This window comes from Equus przewalskii, chromosome 27 (genome assembly GCF_037783145.1).
Source record: "Equus przewalskii isolate Varuska chromosome 27, EquPr2, whole genome shotgun sequence".
Classification (NCBI taxonomy): domain Eukaryota; kingdom Metazoa; phylum Chordata; class Mammalia; order Perissodactyla; family Equidae; genus Equus; species Equus przewalskii.
This window is the reverse complement of record NC_091857.1, coordinates 34,806,276-34,830,365: the sequence shown is the minus strand read 5'-3', so window position 1 is coordinate 34,830,365 and position 24,090 is coordinate 34,806,276. Positions and strand designations below refer to the sequence as shown.

At 48.2% G+C, this 24,090-nt stretch overlaps 1 protein-coding gene across 1 annotated transcript; it reads right to left on the bottom strand.

Annotated features, from left to right (window-relative positions):
- Positions 1-3,353: 3,353 nt before the first annotated feature.
- On the bottom strand, positions 3,354-21,518 carry ETS2 (ETS proto-oncogene 2, transcription factor). The gene is made up of 10 exons (XM_070597829.1): positions 21,252-21,518; positions 17,189-17,260; positions 14,313-14,424; positions 13,037-13,156; positions 12,493-12,693; positions 10,878-10,961; positions 9,622-9,846; positions 8,396-8,659; positions 6,564-6,682; positions 3,354-5,619 (listed from the first exon to the last, which is right to left on the bottom strand). Exons 2-10 carry the CDS (start codon positions 17,258-17,260, stop codon positions 5,404-5,406), a joined length of 1,413 nt encoding a protein of 470 aa, XP_070453930.1. The 5' UTR covers positions 21,252-21,518; the 3' UTR covers positions 3,354-5,403.
- Between the last annotated feature and the right edge of the window lie 2,572 nt (positions 21,519-24,090).

The following is a 24,090-nucleotide window of genomic DNA, read 5'->3' as shown; positions in this document are numbered from 1 at the left end:
ACAGAAGGAGGAACTGGAAGCTTGGGGGAGCCCCTGGGTAGCATTTACAATGATTTAAACAAAATGCGGTGTGGTTCTCATGCGGAGAGAGTATTATCAGGAAGCAGAAGATCTGGGTTTGGGCTCTGGTTCAGTTAAGTGCCAACTTGATTGCTAAACTCTGTGCCTGGATTTCTTCTTCTCTTTTTTTTTCACTGAAGTATAGTTGCTATACAATATTGTGTTAGTTCCATAGTACACTCTGGTGTACACCATAGTGATTGGACACTTACATACATTGTGAAATGATCACCACAATAAGTCTGATAACCATCTGTCATCATACAAACTTATTGCTATATTATTGAGTATATTCCCTATGCTGTCTATTACCTTCCCATGACATTTATTTTAAACTTGAAGTTGATACCTTTTGATTCCTTTCACCTATTTCACCTATCCTCCCACTCCCGTCCTGGGTTTCTTCTTATGAAACGGAGACAGTTTCTGTAAGTGTCAGGAGTCGTGTTTTCTTTCCAGACCCCTCCTGGAATGCTTGTTCATGACTTAAGTGGAGCCCCCTAGGTTACTGACTCCCACCGTCTTACACCAAGAACAGATTCATCCACCCATTGCCACCCAACGATCCCACTTGATGGAGAGGAAACTGAGGCACAGAGAGATTGTCACATGCTCAAGGTCACACACCAGGTCTGGCCCCAAAGCACAGTAAACTCTACTGCCAACTTGCTTGATGTTTCCAAAGAGGTGATGAAATAGTTTGCCACCCCACCCTGCCCCTGTTCCCTCTCCACTTCCTCTGGCCCCCACATCCTGTGCCTCACACACCCAACTGAGCAGCCCATTGGGCTTCAAATCATTATCTGTGTGAGTGTCCACCGTCTGCAGTTCTCAGCCCCACATGAGGAAGAACCGGAGTGTGGGATGGGCTAAAGGCAACTGCATTTCACTTCTTCCCCACCGTGTGGAAAATCTGAAAGACAGGCCACATACACCTCATCTCTTCATGACCTCAGCTTTGAGTATGTTAAGAAGAATGATTTTTTTGCAAAGATTGTGGTAAAATACACAATTTTCTATTTTTTTTCTTTTTTTTTTTAAAAAAAAAGGTTTGGAAATTGGAGTAGGCCCTGGAAAGGACAGAGGAAAGGATGGTAGAAAGACTTTGAGAGTTTCCATTCCACCCTATACAAATGAAGTTTTTTCATGTGGAACATTAGACAATTCTTTTTCTTTAAATAAAAAAATGCTTCATGGCTATGAATGGGTAAGATTGGAAGTACGGCCACTGGATAAGAGAGGCAAAAGGAGAATTTTCCCCACCGGCCTCCTCCCCCCACCCTGCCCTGGCCCCAGTTCCACCCCTTTTGTTCTGGGTGAACCTCTCTGTTTTCCAGAACAGCTCTCCAAGTCAGGCCCACAGATAACCACTGCATCTGACGCTCTTTCAGGGGGATCCTCAAGGTCAAAATTATTTTTATAATAATACTAACACGTTTACCTTTTTTACTGTGTTGATGTTTTACTGATGGTGCAAAAGCGAAGGTGGGTAAAATGGGGCCTCAGCCCCAACCTGTGCTAGTGGTCACTGCATTCTTCACCACTGTGTACTTGCAGGAAAAAAATACCAGTTTCATTTAAAAGTGTCCTTCGTGCTGCAGTAAAAATTAATCGTATTAAGTGAATACGTCTTTTTAATTTCTGGGTAATACGATGGAAAGTACCCATACAGAACTTCTGCACACTGGGGTAGACTGATTGTCCTGGAAAGCACTGCTGTGTGTTTGTTTGCGTTGCCGGCTAAACTAACCACTTTATTTATGAACATCATTTTTACTTGAAAGAACAACCGGCAAATTATGTTTATTCAGACTTGGGGATTCGGCAGGTATTTCCTCAAAAGCAAATGAAACATGTCTGTCATTTCAAAGAAAACAACTTAAGAGTAGTTGTTGCCAGTGATAAAATTTGAGCTTTCAAGTGACAATCTGAATTTTTGAAAATTTCTATCTGCCACTGTGGCCCTGATGCCTTACCAGTCAGTACTTTTCTGATGAAATGGGTGGTGATCACTAAAGTGATCATTCAATATTGCACGTTGAAATGTGTCACCACTTTGAAGCAATATTTTCCGAGTGACTAATACATGAGGTTACACAGTCACCATGGGTACAAGATCCATTCAAAGTGCAGGATAGACCAATGGAACTTATTATAACCATACGAAAGTTTATTGATAGGGTTTCATATTCCAACTGCAATTAACCTTTAAGAAACTACCATTTGTCAGTTTTGGTGTAGTATAAAACAATATCCACAATTATCTGAACAGCTATAAAGTAGTCTTCCCTGTTCCAAGCATGTATCTATGAGGCCAGGTAGTCTTCATAGACTCAATCAAAATACATCACAATGGACTAAGCGCAGAAGCAGGTGTAAGAACCTAGCTCTCGTCTGTTAAAGCAGAAATCAAAGAGATTTGAAAACACATAAAGCAATGCCATTCTCACTTTTTTTGAACAGTTTATTTTTCATAAAAATGTTTGTTAAAATGTAATAGGTTATTGTAAAAACGAATCATATTTTAAAATTTATTTTCTGATCTGGTAAACATTGATGACCAGTGGTGTGCTGGGGAATGTTTACCAACCAGCTCCTTGAGAAGGATGGGGGAGGGGGAAGCATTCGTTTGTATTGTTTGCTGATTTCCGTGGTGTACAAACCCTCATCACGACCAAGTTCAAACTCCCAACAGGTCACTGTTGCAGAGTTGGGAATAGACACGCACCGTCGGCTTGGTAGCCCTCGGTGAGCTGGCTCCAGCACACCACGGATATAATCCTTGTAAGGTTTTTTGCATTCTCACTCATTTTGAAGAGTAGAAAGGAGTCCTGAGAATGAGTTTGAGAACACGTGGCCCAGGACCACCACCCTCATCTCTGGTTAAGTCATCTCAGCAACGGCAGGAGTCCAGGAGGGTCATGGCCTCAATTAGAAAAGTCCTTGAACCCCAAATCCTAATGTTCTTAATGTAAATATCCAAACATCTCTTCTCAGTTATCTCTGCCAAACCCCTGGCCGAGAGGCCACCTGACTCTATTCTAATCCCTTCTTTCTTAAAAGAATTTTTCGCCTGAAGGAACCCTTTCTGGGGGTTCCGTCAGGAAGCGTTCACAGGTGGTTCCAGTTTGGTCATGATTTCCTAAGTGACTTTCGTGTAAAATCAGTTAAATGGAGATGTGACTCTCAGTGACTAAAAGCTACTGAGCGGACAATAGATCTGAGCTCAACATCCTCACCCCACCTCCTCCACGGTGGGTGGGAGGAAGAATGAGAACTCTTAGAAGGAGGAGTTTATATAAACAAAATACTTTATTATTTGAGAAAGAAGAGGCCCAATTACAAAATTTTTATACTTAAGTCCTGTTCATTACCACGCCAGAGGTTTATACTGGACTTCAGATTCCATAACTATTAGGTTGGACCACACAAAACTGCCAACTTCGTAGATAAAAAAGTCAAATATTGGCAATTTCATGTGGCTCGAGCCCATATAAAATGAGCCAATGGTTCATGACTTCTTTCAGCAACAAGATGTTCCCAGTCGCATGTCTGTTGATGTTATAAACAGATGTCCGAGAGATAAACAGGGCCTGCTTGAGAAAAACATCCTGTGCTGAGATACTGGAAATCGTCTCGTGTGGGTATTGAGACAAATTGTCTCAGTTCGGCTTTGCTCTCCCAGCTGGTCCTACCCCCAATCCCTTGATCTCACTCCACGGACGATTCTTCTGTACAGATGGCAGCCACCGGTCCGAGTGTCCTCTCACACTGCTAGTGAAGCGTGTCTGACTTTGACACCAACTTGACTTGATGGCGTATAAAGGCCAGGAATACACTGGGGCCAGCGTGCTCCTTCGAAACCACTACAAAAGTCTCGATCACAATCAAAACCTTTTCTTCAGAGGAGCTATTCCAATGCATTCTTTCTCATCTTGTTTACTCTCTATGCCTCTGGGCATTCTGCATCCAATAAAAAAACCAAAAAAACAAAAACTCTTTTGCTGTGGACGCTGAGGAGAGAGGAACAGCGTGGGCTCCAGACGGCCGAGGACTTCACAGGTGAACACGGAGGGGACGAAGCATGCTTCACTCGTGTCCAAGGCATTTAAGAAAGACTGCGCCTCCCCCCGAGCCTTCAGCGCTGCACCATATATTTCACTTTACACGCAGCTGAGATAAAAATAAAGCTTTCTTACAAATTACATTTTTTTCCAGTGAATTACTTTTGCAGTAAAAATAGCTGCTACATAAATCCCTCCTGGTCTCTGAAAAGGAGTCGCATATTTCCAAAAATAGTATTCTTATTTTCATCATACAGAATGATGTGGGGTGTGGAGGTGGGGCACAGGGAGGAAATGGCGGGTGCGGGAGGTAGGTTGTTGGGGAAACAGGGTCGAACTAAAAAATAAAATAAGTTTTTTGTATAAACTGATTTAAATGCATGCATAGAAATGGAAAACATATGCCATTTGTCAAGAAAAATACCGCTTTATAGCTTTTACATTACAATTAAAGGAGAAAGCACAGGGGCCAATGTGCCCCCAGATAATAACATTAAGTTTCTTATAAAAATTCCCAAATGTACAAAGTCTTTGCCAGATAATAACCCAGACAAAACAAAACAAAACAACAGAAACAGGGATTAACCCTCTCCGACATATTCCTGTAGGCATATTAAATGTAAATAATACACATTTTACAACTTCTCCTAGTCTGCCCTGGGCAGATTCAATGTTTGCAAAATGCCTTATGTGCTCTTGGAAAATGAAATAACCATTGGATGTCTGCATTCTTATTTCACATATAGTTATATAATTATTTTAAATTACAATATACAATTTCTGTTAAATAGGACTGTTAGAGGATTTTGATAACAATTATAAGATTACAATCATATATACAGATGACCTTCTGAAATGGCATGATTGTTTCCTCGCCCCCTCCTACCCTTCTGAAACAAAGAGACCCCTTCTGCACCTTCGGTTCCATGTTGCAAAAGGCAAAAGAAAATAAAACAGGTGCGTGTCCGCGACACGCTCAAACCCCGGAGAAGACCTAACAGCCTGAACGATCCTGTCTCAAGAGCCCGCCGGAGCCAGGACGGCTGCCCCGCGCTTCCTTCTCGGCCATTTTAATGTAATAGCATCATACACAGCGTTTTGCCATCAGCGGGCTCCAGAAGTGAGCAGCCACGCTGCTCGGGGTGAAGAGCCACAGTTTCAGATGAAATAAGGCCACTGCTTCTTGGGGACTTTCCTGGATGTGTTCAATCCCGCCTCTCAGGGTCCTGGGAGCCCAGTGGGTCAGGATGGCCCCACTCACACACAGCCTCACGTGGCCTCAGTCCTCCGTGTCCGGCTGGACGCCCAGGATGGCGTGCAGCTCCTCGGGTGTGAACCCCAGCAAGTTCTGGAGGTCGCACACGAAGCGGTACACGTATCGCTTCCCCGACGTCTTGTGGATGATGTTCTTGTCGTAGTAATAGCGTAAACCCCGGCTCAGCTTCTCGTAGTTCATCTTGGGCTTATTTTTCCTCTTTCCCCACCGGCGGGCCACCTGGGGTGGACACAAATGGAAAAAGAGTTGGATTCAATTTGGGAATGAAGAAAAAGTGAACGACATCCCCCCGATTACGAGTCTGATGCCTGAGCATCCAGAGAACCTGACAAACCACAGGATCGCAGAGGTACCAGCCGCTGTCATCCAGACGCCAGGGCCCGTCTCCCTCGGATGCTTCTCTGAGGACCGAGGGAGGCACCGGTGGGAGGGCGAGGTGCCACACCCACAGCTCTGTCTGTGACAGGGCTCTCGAGGCCTCACTCAGCACAAACTCCTGGGGGCCAAGGGTTCGGAAGTGGGGGGTCCTGAGACACGGGAAACCATGTCTCTCCCAACCCCCTGGGTGCTTATTCGGACCCCTGCAGTCAAAAGCTGCCAACTGGGATTCTGAGCCACGTGACATCACACATTCCTCAATGTGTCTGCTTCCCAAGGGAACTGGGCAGGTGACAGCTTGCACTCTACGGGCACCAGAGATCAAGGGCCTCCCTGATGCTGTCCTGGAGGGCAGCTACTGGACCTACCCTTGGCCTTTCCCTCCAGCCGGGGCTGGTGCAGCTCTGCCAAGCTCAGCCCAGGAGCATGGAAGCCCAGCCTGAGGGCCGGCGTGGGGCTATCGAGGGTTCAATCCCCAGCGGTCAATTTCCTAAGGCATTTTCAGAGGCTCAGGAGAGAGCCTCAGTTTACCTCCTGTGCCTTTTCATTCCATGACAGAGAAGACGGTGAAGCCTGCCCAAGGCCCACGTGCACCCCCAGGGGGTACCAAATGATTCTCAGCCAAGCAAGGATGCCACCTCAAGTTTCCTGAAGTCAGGAACACCTCGTGTAGACGTGTTCTCATTGGCACTCGCGAGGCCTTTCTTGTGGAGGGAATTTGGGAACCCCAAGGGATGGACTCAGCGTCTAGAGCCCAGGGGCTGATTTCCCGGCCCTGGTCGTACCTCGTCGGGGTCAGCCAGCTTGAATTCCCATCCGTCCCCAGTCCAGCTGATGAACGACTGGCAGGACTTGTCGGAGAGCAATTCCAGGAGAAACTGCCACAGCTGGATAGGTCCACTGCCTGGGGAGAGGGGCGGGTTATACGTTTTTATAGATTTAAAAGACGGCAAGACTTTAGTTACCCTGAGGAAGCAAATGGATTGAGAGATGAGAGAGTCAACTCTGGACCGGATGCCGGCGAGAAGGTGCACCCCAGGTGCTGGGGACGGCGGGAAATGCTTTCATGCGATAAGGTTAGCCACCAAACACCGAGTCTCTCTCCACACCTCCGGCTCCCGGAAAAGAGGTCACTCGGCCCTTGACTGCTGGGTTTGGTCTTTCTGGAAAAAAATTCAGGGCCACCAACTCTTGGCATTAAAATTCCTCATCCTCTTTAGCTGCTCCTTCTGTAATAACTTTCAGGGTTCATTTCTAGAAACACCCCGTGGGATGGGGTGAAGGGGCATTTCACCACAGAACGAGGCGTATCATTCATGGAATCCCACAGGGTAACTTTCCTGCCAAATGGAGGTGGGTCAATTGCTTAATCCAAGCCCTGGTTTACTCAACAGCCACTTGGGCACCTGAGGTCACACCCACGGCCTTCCGGGGCCTCTGCTGGGGGAGGTATATGCTTTGCAAAGTGCTTTTCATATACCGTCTTCTCGATTAATATTTACAATCGCCACCTTGCGAAGTGTAGTGCTGTTTTAAAGATGAGGAATAGGATGTGGCTCAGAGGCCAGGTGCCTTGCCCCGGATCACAAGCCCATCAGAGCTGTTCCCCAAGACGCACAGCTCCCATCAACACAGGTCAGGAGTTCTGGAACCAGACAGAACCGAGCTACCTGTGTGACCACGGAGAGCTGTTTTCCTCGGAGCCAATTTCCCCATCTGTAAAATGGGTTCACTCCACCTCCCGTGCCAGGCTGTCCTAGAGACTAGCGGCCGGCACCATATGCCAGATGAACCACACAGAGCCGGCAGTCAACAAACGCTAACCAACATGGAAAGGAAAACCCCCAGCACCGTGGCTGTTCGTTTTCTTATGGGGCCCTGACTCCAGATATGAAAACAACGGCTTTCACATGCTCTGCGTACTTCAGTCCGTTTCCACGGCTGTTTGCCTCACAGGACAGAAATAAACGGATGCCCATGTACTCTTATTTTAACGTATCGGATTTTTTTTAAGTAGGTATTTTTTTAACCCCCAGTGGCTCCATATGGTCAAAATATGAAAAAAGCACACATTTCAGGAAATACGAAGCGATCGAAAGAATCCTGGTATTTTTGCTAAAGTACTGGAAGTATCAGGTTCTAAAAACAGCTTTAATATCTGTCCTCTGCTTAGAAGAGCTCTCACCCACACCGTAAAAACAAGATGGGTTTTAGAAGCGAGAAAAGGAACACAGTCCCTGTGTTAGGCGAGGCCGCCTCTGCTGCCCCTCCCGAGCCAGGTGACATTCTTTAAAATTCCTGGAGCAGGTGAGTCAGAGGCGAGGCCTCCACAGGCTGGTCCCCTGCTCCTCCTCATCTCCGGATGGCCAAGCACGTCCCAGGTGGCGAAGGGGCCGCGGGATTTTCACCCACGCCTCTGAGCTCTGGGTACACGAGAATTCCCGCAAGGCTGGCCTTTTTAGAATTCGGGGGTACGGCCTGCCTGGATTCAGGATTACACCCCACACATAAAATGTGGGGTGTTAAGTACAATGTGCTCCAACTAGAACCACCCTTGATCGCCACGGCGAGGCAGGGTGCAGGGGAGGTGGCGGGAGAGCCGGGGCCCCACACTCACCGGTGAAGCCGGCCAGCACGGCCGCAGGAATAACTGGTTTGCCTTGCTCCACCGGCTCGCTCCTCTCTTGGATGTAATCCTTGAAAGACATGGTCGGCTTACTGAGGCAGAGGGACTGGCTGCAGTCGTCTTCGAAGCTCTCGAAGGAAGGCACTCGCTGCACATCCAGCAGCGATGACTGGCTGTTCCAGGACTGCAGCAACGAGTCGGAGCTCTCGAAGCTGTCTGCGCCGTTCTCGGGGGGGTCGCGGTCTCCGGGCTTCCCTGGCAAACACAACCAGGCACAGTTTGACTCCCCAGGACAATGAAACGTCTGGTGCCACAGCTAATAAATAAGTGCAGGTTGTCTTGGGCTCAGTGGTCAAGAGATTGCCAAGCACCCGCATTCAACAGATATCCCACTGGTGCAGAATCACTCTAACTTTTCATAATGCTCTTAAACTGAGGTGCTTGTTCCTTACGATAAATACACTATGCAACCACATCTTCCATCAACAGTGGAAGGGATAAATCAACGGTAGTTTCATAGAAGGGAGTACTACACAGCAGTGAAAAAGAACAAATGGCTGCCACACCCAACACCATGGATGGATCTCAGACACAATGATGAGCCAAAGACAAATGCAAAAGAAAACACAGGGTATGATGCCATTTACATCAACTTCAAGAACAGGAAAAACTAATCTATGATGATCAAAGTCAGGACAATGGTTTCCTCTTGAGGTGGGGACACCACTACTGGCAAGTGGTACGAGGGAGCCTTCCGAGGTGCTGGAAATTTCTCTATCTCCATCTGGGTGGCAGTGACACAGGTGTATATATGTAAAGATTCAACTGGTTGTACAACCTGAGATTTGCACACTGTATATATACCTCTCCACACACACACACACAAACTATCACACTCCTACGTTGTCTCCCCAAATATCCCATTGCATGGAGGAATCTAGTGCGAGAGCAGGGACTGTCTTGTTCACTAAGTACCCACTGTGCCCAGATCAGAGCCTGACACACATTAGGAGAACACTCGCTGAGCGAACTAATCGTCTGTGATGGTGACCTAAGTCACTTCTAAGTCACTTAGAACACAGAGGAGTCCTATGACCTCCTCCGATGGCTGAACACAGGCCGTACTGACTAAGCAGCTCATGTCACTGTCTGGCTGTGGCTCTGGGAATCAGACCACTGGCCTTGTTGAGAGGGGCACCAGGAAGCTCTGATCTTACCAGAACCGCTGGCGAGCAGGTTCAGGCTGCTGCCCGGGAAGTCCTGAGGGACGGAGCAGTAGTTGACGCTGATGGTGTCGAGCCGGGACTTGGGGAACATCGGAAAGTCCTGCTCAGAGCCGAGCGCACGGGGCGCTGACGACGAGGGACACATGCCGTCCAGGAGACCGCCTTTGGGGTAACTCTGCGTCTGCACGCCATACGGCGCCTGCTCCACGCCAAAACCTGGAACAGAACCATCGGACGGCAGGGCTATCAGCAACGGGCACGCGAGAGAGACCCTCTGCACCTCAAACCAGACGGGACGGGAGGAGCTCTGCACGCTGCAGCCCTCTGCAAACCCGCGGGGGCACGTGAGCTTCAATGAGCAAGCTCTCCACTAGGTCCTCTTCTTCTCAACCATTCGTCTTCCCAGCCAACGAATGAGCCTTGGGCCAAAATTCCTGCTGCTCTGGACCCAGGACGCCATACCTCAGGGTTAGTATTTCTATGGCTCTAGTTTATCAAGTTCTCCCTTGTGAGCCTCAGGATGACAGGGGCCATGGGCTCTTTCAGCTTCCAGGGAAACTACACCTCAGACAGACTAAGGGATTTGTCACCCAGCGTGTGACTTAGAAGGAGCATCTCCTGTCACCCCTCCCCATGCTGGCTCGGGGGACCACCTGCAACCTACGCTCACCAGTGTCAGTGACCAGAGGAAGGACCCGAATTCCATGACACCTTTCTCGATTCCAAAGTTCAGAGCAAATTAGGTATTGCTTTCTGCACACTTCCCGGGCCTGCCACCCCTTATCTGTTTTACTAGAACCGACCACAGCCACCAGCTCGCTTCTTTCTGCCCCTCGCTCTACGAATTGCCTAGACCAGCGCTAGCCAACGCAGATAACGTGAGCCACTGACACATGTTCAACTTTCTAGTAGCCACATTGTAAAAAGAAACGGGTAAGATTAATTTTAATATTTTACTTGACCTGATATACCAATTGTCATTTCAACATGTGATCAACATCTTAAAAATCATTAAGGAGCTATTTTATATTCTTTGTTTCATAGTAGGACTTTCAGATCTGGTGTGCACTATATTCTTATCACACCTCTCAATGTGGACCAGCCACATTTCAAGTGCTAATAGCTCAAGAGCCACATGTGGCCACCACAGGGGACAGGGCAGGTCTAGACTGTGCCTTCGGACTGTCCATAAATCTAGCAGAAAGACTTAAAACCAAGCTCTTAAGGGCAGAATCACTTGGACTGACCTAAGGAGTTGTTATTAATCCAAGGAGGAACTGAGTTGAGGTGCGAATTTTCTTCATACTGATCTTCTGTCTTTTCTTGGTTTTCTGAAAAACAGATAGAGGGACCTAAGACTGCAAATCGAGGTTAAAACTACACAAAAAAAGAAGTTACTCTCTGAATTACGGTTACGTGGTTATTTTAGAATAACTAAATGCATTCGGTGCTTCACATTTAATCCTACAGTGTTCCAGGTCATTCTGTCTTTCTAAACTAGAGATAGAAGCACATTTTTCTAATAACTAGAATAAGTTTTCCAAAAAGGCTGCTGTTGTTGGCAAAGTTAAATTTTCTATTGCATGATTTGAAAGATCCAGATGATTTATTTAATTTATCCACGTAGCCAAGAAATGGTTAAATATTTATGAGTAACAACTGCACCGGGGCTGGGAATACAGCAGATTAGGAAAACAGACACAATTCCTGCCCCCAGGAGGCTTATGGCCCATTGGTCGAACCCTGAAAGCTTCTCCAGGGTGCAGCATGCGCCACACAGAGACGGCTACCAAGGCGTGGGAGTCTGTAACGGGGGACATGCGTGCCCAGGAATTTTGAAGGGGCAAAGGTTAGCGTTCTCTGCAAATGCCCGCTTCCTACAAACACACTCAACCACACATACACCCCCAAACCCAGACCCACTCAGACTGACACCCCGAGTCATGGCAAGACAGGCCCAACTTGCCAACAAACAGATTCACCAGAAATTTGTCAGATTAGACTTGTCCAGACTTGTTTATAGGAGTCTTTAAAAATAAATTTCCCTGGCCCTCAGAAGCCATAAGTAAAAAGAGCTGGTGGATAAATCCTAAGGGCTTTTTAAGATTCTGAGTCTGTAACAGGGTTGAAACTCAGTGTTTAAAATCAATTAAATGAGGAATATTTCCCTGAACTCTACAAAGGGGCTAATTTTCTTTTATTTTTAACTTAAAGGATCCTTCACTATATATTTTTTTTCTTTTTTAACTCGATGTATTTTTAACACTGATCTCAATACTTTTTTAACGTCTAAAATCAGGACTTTCTATATGATGAGAGTTCTTCTGCTCAATGGCTACTTTCTGGACAAAACGTCCGTGTGTAAATATATACATTGATTACGTCTGCATTTGTTTAAAAACCTAAAATCAGGAACATTCCTCTTTGTTGGATTCCATTTGGATTTGGGAAAATTTACTTAACAGTTCACAGAGTTTATCTGAAGGCTCCCTTTCCCCGAGGCCGACTTATTTCTTTCGGTTCTGGAAGGTGAGCCATAAAGCATAGGAATTCTTGGCCTCCGTATCTGAGCCAACACATACTGCTCTGACGAATGCTGTCTGGGGACAGTGAACGAGACCGTGACTAAGTCTACTGCCCTGTGGCTACGCTTGATGCCACACACACACACACACACATACACGTACTTCAGTGGACTCAAAAGCTGTAGTCACTGCCACATATCTGACTCACTCCAGGGGCGTTTTCAGACCACCCTGCCTCATGTGAAACGCCGACCCCACAGTCGTAGGGCACTGATGCTCACCCCCGCCTCCCCCATCACTGCTCCTAGCCAGGCTCACCCCGACCATCAGCTGGTACCTTTGATCATCTGCTCCAGATGCTCCCAGAGAATATCGCCCACAAAATCAGGTGCCAGCTCCAGAAAGCGCTCCTTGCCCAGGTTGCACAGCACCTGGCCATTCATGCCGAACCTCTGCAGATTGACGTTGACCAGACTGAATTCGTTGGTAGCCCAGAGAAGCCACTGGCACACCTGTTGCTCAGTCCACAGCCAGGGGTCTACCGGGGAGGGAAGAAAGGACAGAACACAAAAGGAGAAAAAAATGGAAGTGAGACCAGAGCCACTCCTGATTCAACCACAGAGTCCAGGTGTGCACCGAAGACCAACGAAATGAGCGAGACACCCAGGAAGAGTCTAAGACACCGACAACAGAGCTGGATTAAGTGTTCAGTTGACTGGGCTGAACCAAAAACTGGCTCAGCTCTACCACATCCCTGCCACTCTTTGCAAGACGCCCTAGACAAAAGCTTAAAAACTAAGTCATCTGGAGCAACTGCAGTCAAATTCGTTTTTCTAGTAAAACGCAGAATCGGAAAAGCAGCTCTAAAAGGCAGCACTTACTTTTGGGGATGCCAAGGCGACGCTGCTCCTTTTTGAAGCCACTGAAGGTAGCTTTCAAGGCTTGACTCATTACAGCCTTGCTGCACGGGGTTAAGAGAGGCAATTCACAGTTGGTCGAGTCTAGAAAGAAAGCCCACGGGGATGTCAGGAAGTCAGGTTGGCTAGATCAGATAGAGAACTCAGGGGAGAAATCTTAGTTTCCAGGAGAGAACAATTTTGATCTCAAACCTTGACACATAATTCCTTAAAAGAGTATACGTATGAACCAAAAAATTTTTTTGAATGCTATGGAGAAAATATTATCCATCTCAGAACTACACTTATAAAAAAACACCTAAGGTAAAACTCAAGTTTTATTTTATTTTACAAAAGTTCCTAAAGCAGTTACGCGTAGGTAAAACTTCCATTGAAGTCGATTTTCAAATGTTTAGACAATGAAAGAAATTGCACGGTTTTTGGTCAAAAGGCTTAAGGGACTGCAAATGCATAATTTGGGAGTTACTTCCATTAAACTAAGCAGCTGATATGAGCAGAACGCACTTAGCACCTGTAACGTCTGCACACCTTCAATTTTTACTGAAAAACAATCTTCTCTGGATTCCCTCAGCAATTTCAAGAATGATAAATGACCGCCCCATGATGGCATGCTTACGCAAGCATGTGTGTTTTAATTAATTTTCTGGGCTGTATTTTCTAGCACCTACTTCATGTGACAAAGCAACCTCTGGAATGTTGCCAACTAATATGAGAGTAATTGCACAGGCATTATCTGACGTGCTATTCCCTTAAAAAGAACAAACAATGACATTAAGAACTGCAGGAGTAAATACAGGTGGCTAAAGATTAAGCAAGAATAATGTGTTGCTCCGAAACTCCAGCAGGAGAATGAGCTAACTAACAATGTGAACCCAGAATGAAAAGTTAGGGTGCATCGTCATGGCCACTGGTCCGCTTGGCAGAGTGGCCCTGGGTGATGAAGCCTGGGTTTGCTGCCCAGCTGAAAACCCCCGAATGGAGATCTCAGGAGTGGCTCTGCAGCCTGCTAACAGCTGGCCTTTGCTCTCACTGGGGCACATCTGGCGGGGGGAGCACCAGAACCATCATGCTCATAATCAAGGACAACTGTCTTCTCTCAGGCACAGAGCCTCCATCTGACTTTTCCTACCTAAAGATTCAAGATACCAATGTTCATGGCTTCTGATCCGTCCTCTCTTTCTATGAACTGAACTCCCTGGGGGAATCGTGCCCCACTTGTCAAGTCTGAGTAACAAATTACCATGAGAAATGGAATCCAAGCCTGTTGGCACTTCTTGCAGCGTTTGCTCTTCGCTTAGGGAGGGGAAAACAGCAAACAGGGACCCATCGAAGGTGTCGAAGGCTGGCTGGCGCTGCAAGAACAGATGGAAAAGAAAACTGAGAGGTAATCCTGAAACTTATTTAGTTACCTATTTTATTTTATTTTTTTAAAAGATTTTATTTTTCCTTTTTCTCCCAAAGCCCCCTGGTACATAGTTGTGTGTTTTTAGTTGTGGGTCCTTCTAGTTGCGGCATGTGGGATGCCACCTCAGCATGGCTTGATGAGCGGTGCCACGTCCAGGCCCAGGATTCGAACTGGCAAAACCCTGGGCCGCTGAAGCGCAGCGCGAGATCTTAACCAGTCCGCCATGGGGCCGGCCCCCGATAATTACCTATTTTAAAAGTGGTCCACGGGTCATCTTATTAATACGCCCTGGCTAAACTGGCAGTTATAAAGCCACATGTGGGATCGACCAGTCAGTCCTCCGAACAGACTTAAGATGGTCAAAGGGACCAAAAGGTGTATTTTACTCTTTTACTCCAGATTCTATTTTCCTCTGGATCATTTCATCAACCTCACACAGTGAGAATGGTCTATTTTACTCTTTTACTCCAGATTCTATTTTCCTCTGGATCATTTCATCAACCTCACACGGTGAGAATGGCTGGGAAGTCATTTTTAACGGCTTAATCAATTTAAAGTAATAAATTAAATAAACAGACCTAAAAATAATAGAATCTTAGAAGAACAGCGCTGGGAGGGACCTCCGAGACGACCTGGTCCCCACACCTGGCCTTGTGCTACATCGGAGAGAAATCCAGTCAGGCCACATGTAAAAGAAAAATGACCCTTGGCAAGACAGTTTTAGCTCACAGCAGTTAAAACGAAAGGCAAGTGGCTGAACAAAAATTGAAAACGAAACAATGAAATAAATTACTTTATCTGCAGGAGCCTTTATTTTTAAATGTTTAGTATAAAACACTTTAATTGAAACTAGATTTTTTTTCCCCTCAATTCCCGTGGTTCAGAAAGTAGTAATAAATATGCGAAACTTCTTTAAGGTTTAATTTTATAAAAGTAAAGCGTATTAAAAAGAACCTCCCCCCATCATCTATTAAGAGGCAAGATTTCCAAAGGAAGTAGGTTTAAAATTAAACTACCTACGGCTGAGAGGGAAAAAAGAGGATAGAGACACAGAAACACAAACCTCGCACTGTGCCGATCTCTGATAATCTCATCTAACATTTATGAATGAAAGAGCCTTTAAAGTAAGCCTTCTTTATAAGTAACAGATAAAGTCTTGATTCATCATTGCCTAACTTGTTGAGGGAAAAACGTGAAGAAAGGTTATATTTTTCCAACATAAGCTGGAAATCCCATGGTATGTGTAATACAATGATCCTTCTGTTGAGTCATCAATAAAAAAAATGTGTAACACATTTACAAATAAAATTGGTTTGTGTGCCTTCGTTTTAGAAATGTAGAACAATGAGTGACGCATTACATAAGAGGCCAGGGAGAAGTTGGAGCTCAGCCCAAAACACTCCAGACAATGATGTCCCAATGTCGTTGGCGCCCAGCCCCCCAAAATCCAAGGCAATGATGTCCCAAGACAATGAGTCCCAAGACCTACGAGGGGAAACCCAAGCAAGTGCGAAATACTCATCCAGATTTATAAACTACTTTACAGCAGGGTTAATTCGGGTGAAATCTTCAGTCAATTTTTAGATTCCCACCAGCACAGCCCAGGTGACTAAGGAATGTCTTTCCTTTCCTGACTGTTCTAAATTCTTTTTTTAAAACCAGGAAGCCAAAAGACAATACAAATTCGTGCTGCGTATTTCAACACACCAATTTCAGCCACGACCGTTTCTTGTCTAAATCCAGAAATCGCACGGGCATCATCAAACTTTCAAATTATACAATTTTTCTTTCTAGGAGTTGGTTTCAAACTTAATCTCACAATTTCTCATACAGCGTCTGCCACACTAGAAACTGACCAAATTGAACAAGCAAACTCAGTAGCCTGAAGTCTGATGAACTCCCTAAGACTCAAGAAAGGCCCCTGCCGATTTTTGCCTCTTTGGGCTGTATCAGACAAATAATCCCCTAATGATAGACGAGCGACAATGTACCACGCCAGAGAGACATTACGATACAAAACAGTAGGCTCAGAGGAGGCCGAGCTAAAATCACTGCTTCTGACATGTTTACTACACAATGCTACAAAACAATGAGCTCTCGCTCTCACATTTGGAGAAGGCAAATGGGAAATTATCAGCTTGTGCTGCTGAAGAATGTTCCCCAAAGGAATTAAGATAGAAGCGACACGAATTTTGTTTATTATGCAGCAGAGAAGGCTCTTTCATCTTTAATGTGGCTTTTGGTTTACACAAACAGGCTGTCTCCAACCCAGTGGGCATTGCCCCTTGTGATGGAAGGAGCAGCAGCCGCGGGGCCTGCTGTTGCTCCTGGGCTCTTTTCCTTCAGTTCTTAATCAGCCTTCCCCTCATGGACGGAAACTCCTGGGTGGGTAGAAAGGCAGCCTCTCCAGCTCTGATCTATTGAGAATCATAAGATTTTTCCCTGGGAGGAGTCTCAGAAGTAAACTACAAAGTCCTCACCATCTACAAATTCCATGGTTTCAAGTCTTGGAGGACAAGTAGAACAAGCATCAGGATACCCATTTTACAGACTACAAAACTGAGGCCCAGAGAGCTGAAGGAAACAATCCAGTCACACAGCCAGTAAAATAAAAAGCTAAGGCTAGAACAAGTCTACGTATAGTTTCTCTCACAGGCATTGAGTTTTCCAATCCTCTGTTTAAAATTTTTAATTAAGACTTATTCACGTACCTTGAGCGTCCCTCTGTAAATGTTAGACACGGGGGCCACCTGGTCCATGTTCTTGATTCCAAAATCATTCATCTTCAAAAAAAAAAAAAAAAGCAAAAGGAAAAGAAATAAAGGAAGAGTCAGAGAGGCCATAAATCCAGTGCATTTTGAGGACGTCTTCATTGGCTGCATCCACACTGCAGTCTGGCTGGGTCTGTCAAGTTCCACAGCAGGAATCCTTATTGAAAAGGCCCCTCTCACACAGGGTATGCTATTTAAGTAGTTAAAGAATAATGCTGATTCCCCCACGGAATTCCATTTAGATATGAGGCACACAGATACAGTTCCTTTCCAGCTGGCTGCTCAGAGCCTCCCAAGGGAGCCTGGCCGGGTGGGCTGAGCAAGGGGGCCAGTGTCCTTCCGTGACAGGAGTGGGAGGAGCCACTTTTCACTGCCATTTCCATGGTCAGCTTGGAGGCGGGTCTGGGGGTGGGTACCAGGCAGGCTGTGGGCCACCTCCTGTCTGCCCCAGGAGCAGTCAGCACAACCTGGGAACCTAAATGGGGCTGCAGAGGTGACCCGCCCCACCCCTGGCAGCTCCCGGGGACCCAGACCCAGGAGAGCACGTTGGCAGGAGGCACGGAGGCCCCCTCGCCTCTCCAAGCTGTGAGGAAGCAACACGCCCAGGAAGGAGATACAAGAGGGAAGCAGTGCTTCAGATCAAACCCTCTCGCTTCGTCCCAGATCCTCTTGTGCTGAGTACACATGTTCAAAATACATCTGCTTTGTGTGTTGCTCAGCTGTGCATTTCTCCAAGAGGAAGTAATCCCCATCACGGATCTGCCGTGCTTGCTTTGATAGTCTGCGCTTATATACCGGACCTGTGCTGACCAACGTGGTGGCCACCAGACAGGAGTGGCTACTGAGCGCCTGGCACGGCTGGGGCACTGAGTTGTGCTCTGTATATAAAATACACACGACTTCATAGAAAAAAGCAAAATACCTCAGTAATAACTTATATTTACTGCATGTTTATATAATATTTTTGAATGAATTAGGCGAACTGAAATTAATTTCACCTATCTTACTATATTTACCGTGGCTATTGGAAAATTTATAGTTAGGCATGTGGCTTACCATTGGATGGTGCTGTAACAGACTGAAAACCTGTCTGGGGCACTAAAATGTAATTGTCTGGCCGGGTAACTTCTATATTAATAGTGGAAAAGGGGGACTCCCCACCCTCCTGGCTTCCTGGCCTCGGAACTGAAGGCTATAAGGGAGCTTTATGTGGGTGCTGCCAACTGCCCAGCCCCGTGGTCTCCACTGGATGCTCCCACCTGTTACAAGCCAGAACTTTGAGTAATTAAAATATTGTGCAATTGGCAGAACTTCCTGGAGGCGGCAAACAGCATATTTTCCCATAACCAGTCCGAGTTCGTGCTATCTTGTTTTTTCTCTATGATCAACATTATGGCTAACCCGGACCTCCCAACAACTCAACACACATCACACACACACACACACACACACACACACTCACACACACACACACACCTTGGCTAGAAAGGTGGCGTGGGAGGAGAGTTTCTGCCACAGGGGAGGTGAGAGGCATTGGAGACGGCTGTTAAAACCCTCCGAGTGGGTAATTATCACGTGGCCAGTGGAGCAGGAGAGCAGAGGCAATAAATAACAGCCCTATGGGGGAACAGAGGGGGAGCAGGGGCAGGAAAGGGCTTGCCCTGGATCCTAAGGGGCCACATCTGCTCAGAATCTCCACTTGGTGATCACGTCATCCACATGCACTCAAGAATCAATATTCACTACCACTGATGGCTGCATTCACAGAAGCCCACTTGCTAAGAGCCAAGCCCCAAAGCTGGGGGATCACGCATCCCCACTTCCCTGAATCCCTCACAGGTAGATACTGTACCATCTGACCGTGAGGCAACGGAGGCCCAGAGATCTCCAGAAACTTGCCTAGGATCACACAGCTATTGCAGGGGTTCCTCGGGGCAGAGAGAGACCAAATCCCAGTTGAGTATGGCCCTAATCCTGAGCTCCTCCACGTGCCAGGACAACCTGAGTGGTGAGGAAGGGGCCCTTCTCCCACCACAGCACTACAGAGCAGAGACAGCATATAAATATCATTAGACTAGGCCCCGGCTCGCTCCTCTTTACAATGTGAAATGCCCCTTAGAGTTTCCTGTCATTTATCTGCATGAAGTCAGTCCTGCGACCTGTTGATTAAAGACCAAAATGAAAAAACATCTTCACTGTTGCCAGTTACCCATCCAGGGCGCAACAGGACAGCTCTTTTTCTCCGTCCCCTTTGCAGCCGGTTGCTGACTTTATTCTACGCTTTCTGGCTTCCCAGGGATGGTCAGAGAATGAATGTGGAAGGAGACAGAAAAGCTTCGCCTGGTTTTGCTGGACAAACACCAGGAGTAAAGGCCGGCGACCCCTCCCACACAAAGAGCTGTAATTACTAGCCACAGAATAGAATTCTCTTATTGTCCAGCTTTGAATTTGTTTTGTAAAAAACACGCAGAATCAAAGTGCTCTACCCATGGTTTCAGGCAGACACACAACTCATCAAATTTTAGCTCACTTATTCTATTCAACAGCACTTGTCAAGGTGGGAGACAGGCCAAGTTCCTCACATAAACCGCTTTCAAATCTGGATCCTTTTGGTGTTGCTTTTGAACCAAAAAAAGGAGAAAATGCCAGAAATATAAGGGCTGAGAAGGGTTAAATTTTAAAACAAGAAGAACTTGCCAGACAACTGTACCCTTATTAGAACAAGTGATCGTTTATGTGAGATTAGGTTTATATTTAGGTGAACTTGAAAAACAAAAACAAACCTGAAATGCACTTTGGAAGCTTGGTCTGCTTTTCCCTTTGAAAGTTATCAATTTAAAGAGAGGAATGACTAATCCCAGAAATGAGTGTTCCCATACTTCCCCGCAGGACGCACGGGGCTAACATTTACTCTACTGGGATATTACTCAGAATTTTAATAAACCTTAACTTGGAGATTTATCTCCCTGATTGGCGGTGGTGTGGGCAGGTAGATAGCACACAGGCGCTTCCATTGTCCGGAACCAACATCATCTCTTACTGGCGAATTAAAATAAATTACCCCCATCTCCAAAGGAGACTGCTCACTTCTCTACTTTCTAAATAAATAGCCCGTCAACTACTATTTTAGGCTACCCTGAAATTGAATACAGGCAAATAGAAAAAAGTCTCCTGTGCTTAAAAAAATAAAACCCACACACGCTCACTGTTAGCCCTTCATTCAAAATGCTTTAAGAATGGGAAAAATGAAGGCAGCCCTGCGCACCCACGTCTCCCTTTCCGACAGGCTCCCCATGCTCGCCTCGCAGGACCGAGGGGCCCCCGATCCAGAAGTCCCGGGGCCCCGCGGGGGCTCGCCGAGCGGCGGCCCCACCTGCCAGCGCCTCCCTCCGCCCGCCGCCCCGGCCGGGCCCAGGACGGGGCCGAGCAGGTGACCGGAGGCCCCGCGCTCGACGCGCGTCTGGGGAGCCGCCGCCTCTCAGGTGTCCTAGCCGCCGGGCGCCCCGCATCCCCCCGGGCCCGGCGCGCTCCAGTAAGTCACCCGCGAACCGGGGCGCGCGGGGCGCCCTCGGACCCCTGTCCTGCGTCCCCCAGCCCCCGCGCGAAATCAGGCCCGCAGGGCGACCACCGGCAGGAGCCCCCACCAGGCCCGCGTTTCCTTTTAAAAACAAAAGCAAGTGGAACAAGCCGGCGCGCCCCGCCCGCCCCGTCCGGCTTGGCGACCTCGGGCCGCGGCCCAAGTTCGCGGGGCCCGGGTCGGCTCCGCGCGTCACGCCGGGCCCAGCGCGCCCTATCCCGGGCCACCCGAACGCGGGCGCCGAGCGGAACGGAGTCCGGACGCGCGACTCCCCATTGCGAGGAGCAGCCGCCACCCCACCTTGACCCCGGCTGCACCCCGATCCCGGACCTCGGTGCTACCCACCTCCCCCGCCCGGTTTCTGGGTCCCCGGGAGAAGCCGGCGGGCACCCCGGCCGGCTCGCCCGCCCCGGACCCCGTTCTTACCGCGCCGCGTCGGGCAGGGCCGGCGGCTGCTCCGGGGCCAGGCTCCTCCGGTCGCGCCGGGCGAGGGCGAGGAGCCGGGGGCGAGCGCGAGCCCGGGGGTGCAGGCGCTCCGGGAGGCCGAGAAGCGGGCCGGGGGCGGCGGGCGGCGGGCGGCGGGCGGGCGGCGGGCGGGCGGGCGGCTGGCTCCGGGCGCTCGGGGCTGGGGCTACGCTGCGCTCCGCTCCGCCGCAGGAGGAAGTAACCGGCCGGTCCCCTTCGCGGCGGGCTCTTCTGAGCTGGGGGAGGAGGGAGGAGGGAGGAGGGCGGCGAGACGACAGAGGGGAGGGAGGAGGGGCGGAGGGGGAGGGGAAAAAGAGAGGGGAGGGGAGGAGAGAAGAGGGGAGGCAGAGCGCAGAGGAGGAGGGGAGGGGAGCGCAGGGAGGGAAGGGGGGTGGAGGAGGGGAGGGGAGGAGAGCAGGGGGCGGAGCCGGCTCCTTCCGGCCGGGACCTAGCTCCGCACCCGCTGTCACACGCCTCTGTCCCTGGCCTGCTGTTCCAGGAGCGCGGTGCGCGGGGGCCTCGGAGGCCGGGAGCCCCATGCGAGAGCGAGGGCCCCCGGAGGGCAGGCGGAGTCGCTCCTGCGAGCATTCGCTTTCCGCCCCTTGTCCTGAGGCTTTAACACCAGACGTACCTCTCGGATTCGGCGGGAACCGAGTGGTGGTGCAGGTGGCCCCGAGTGGCCGCAGGGCTTGGGTAATAAGGGGCTCTTTCTGACCCCATTCTTGGGCTGCCTCATGGGTTTAGGATTCCTGATCGTTCTGTCATGAAAGGCTCTAAATAAGATGATAAATGTACGAACTGGGCCCTTTGCTGGGTCACTGAGTCAGCCCTGCTCCGGGAAGCCCCGTTCCTACAGCCTCCGTGTGCGTGGCGCCCCCTAGAGTTGAGCGGTGCCTGAATAGTAACCAGCCTTGACTGAGCCACTCTGGGCTGATCTTGGTGATAATTCTCCCTTTAAATATGAGGGAACTGAGCCTCAGGGTAAATAACTTGCTGGGTCATAAAACATGTAAATGGGAAATTGAGAGTTGAAACTCGATTTTATCTGGCTCCCAACCACGGTCAAAACCATCACCCACAGTGCGGGTTTCCGTTTTTAGCAGAAAACACTTGAGTGCATAGTTAGAAATGTGTGCATTTCATAGTCAGATTCAGGTTAGAGTCTCAGTATTTGGGAGGAAAATTTAGATTCCTGAAGGTGGCCATAAAATAAAATAGCTCCGCTTAGGCAAGGCCATGGGGCTGAAAGTTGGTGTCGCTCAGGGACTGCGGAGCTGCGAAGGGAGAGGAACCGCCTCACTTCCTTGTTACCAAGGTTCCCGGTTTCCATGACAACCCGAAATGCGGAATTATCCGGATAATTGAGAAAATGTTGCACCTTACTGTTTCTAGGTGCCAGAGGGTCTCCAGGTATCACCACTGTATGGGTCAGAGGCTGGGTCTACATGGCTAGAGCAATCAGGTGCCCTTGCAGGGAGGGACTCAATATTTCTTGGAGGCTGAATTGATTCTGATTGCTTCTCAGTGTCTCTTCAGGCCCGATCAGAAATCACAGATAGGTCAAGAAGGAGCTTCGCAAATGGAATACAGATCCATAGTAAGTTACCATGGAGACATGAAGAGTATGCTGCTTTTTTTTTTAAACCGTATTGGAAAATACTGACTCATCTGGCCTGTAGTTTCAGCTAATAGAGGGTCTTTTTTCTCAGGCTACTCACACAGCCCTGGATCGTGTCTGAGAAGCTTGGTGCCCACAGCCATTCAGTCAAGTTCAGTTGGCCAAAGTGGGACTCCCTTGTCCATAGCACCTGCTCCAGCACCCATGGGTGTGCAGTGTGGGATGCTCAGGGGCTCCCTGAGTCATTGGGGTCCACTGGGATGGCATCTTTCCTCCTTGAGGGGCTGGTGGAGGCTGGGAGTTGAGAGGGGCGTGTTGCTCATGCTGAGCCATTTCCAACGTGTCTGAGCAGAAGGAGGTCAAAAGAAGGGAGCACAGGAGTTTGGAGACGGTCCATTCCTCGCAATCAGTTTTTCTTCTGCTGTAACTCCTTAGACCTTGGGCCAGTTCTCTCCGTACAAGAAAAGCTGACTATGGAACCTAGGTTATAAGGCTATGATGAGCATCAACACAGAATAAAAATGTAGAGGATTTATCAGAGTGTTGAGCATGTGGTAGAAAGGCTCAGAATGATAGAACGGTCAAGGTTTTTTTTCAAGTTTCCCTCTGGAAGCATTTTATGAAAAACCTTTGAAAAAAATACATACATAAAAAAAAAAAAAAGAGTCATCTCTATCCTCTCAGATGGAAATGTGTGAAAGCCTATTGAAAATGATCTGGCCCAAAGGGCAAATGGCAGAGCTGAAAGATGGCTGGGGGAGGAAGCTGGGGTCACACACCAGCCTGGACTCATCTCCTGCCCAGGCCCCTGTCGCTCCCTGCTTCCACTGCGGAAGAGACCAGGGCGCATCCGTAGCCCCCTGATGGCCTGCTGTGTTTGGGTGGTCCCATGCTCATAGTAAAGTGGCTTATCCCAGTTCTGGGGTGATGTCAGGGCTCCTAACATTTTTAGTCTTCCTGTTATTACTCAGTTTCCTAGTTGCTCAGCAGAACTAAAACCTGGCCTGGCTGCAGCCTGTGATTATTCATTGACTATTATGGCTGGATTCACAGGGACACGGAGCTTCACAGTAAATTAAACCTAATAAAAGTACCGCCCTGTGCTTCAAGATCAAAAGTCGAAGGTATTAGAAGGAAATTAAAAGTCAGAAGGCATGCAGGGGGGAAGTGATCGGATGCACT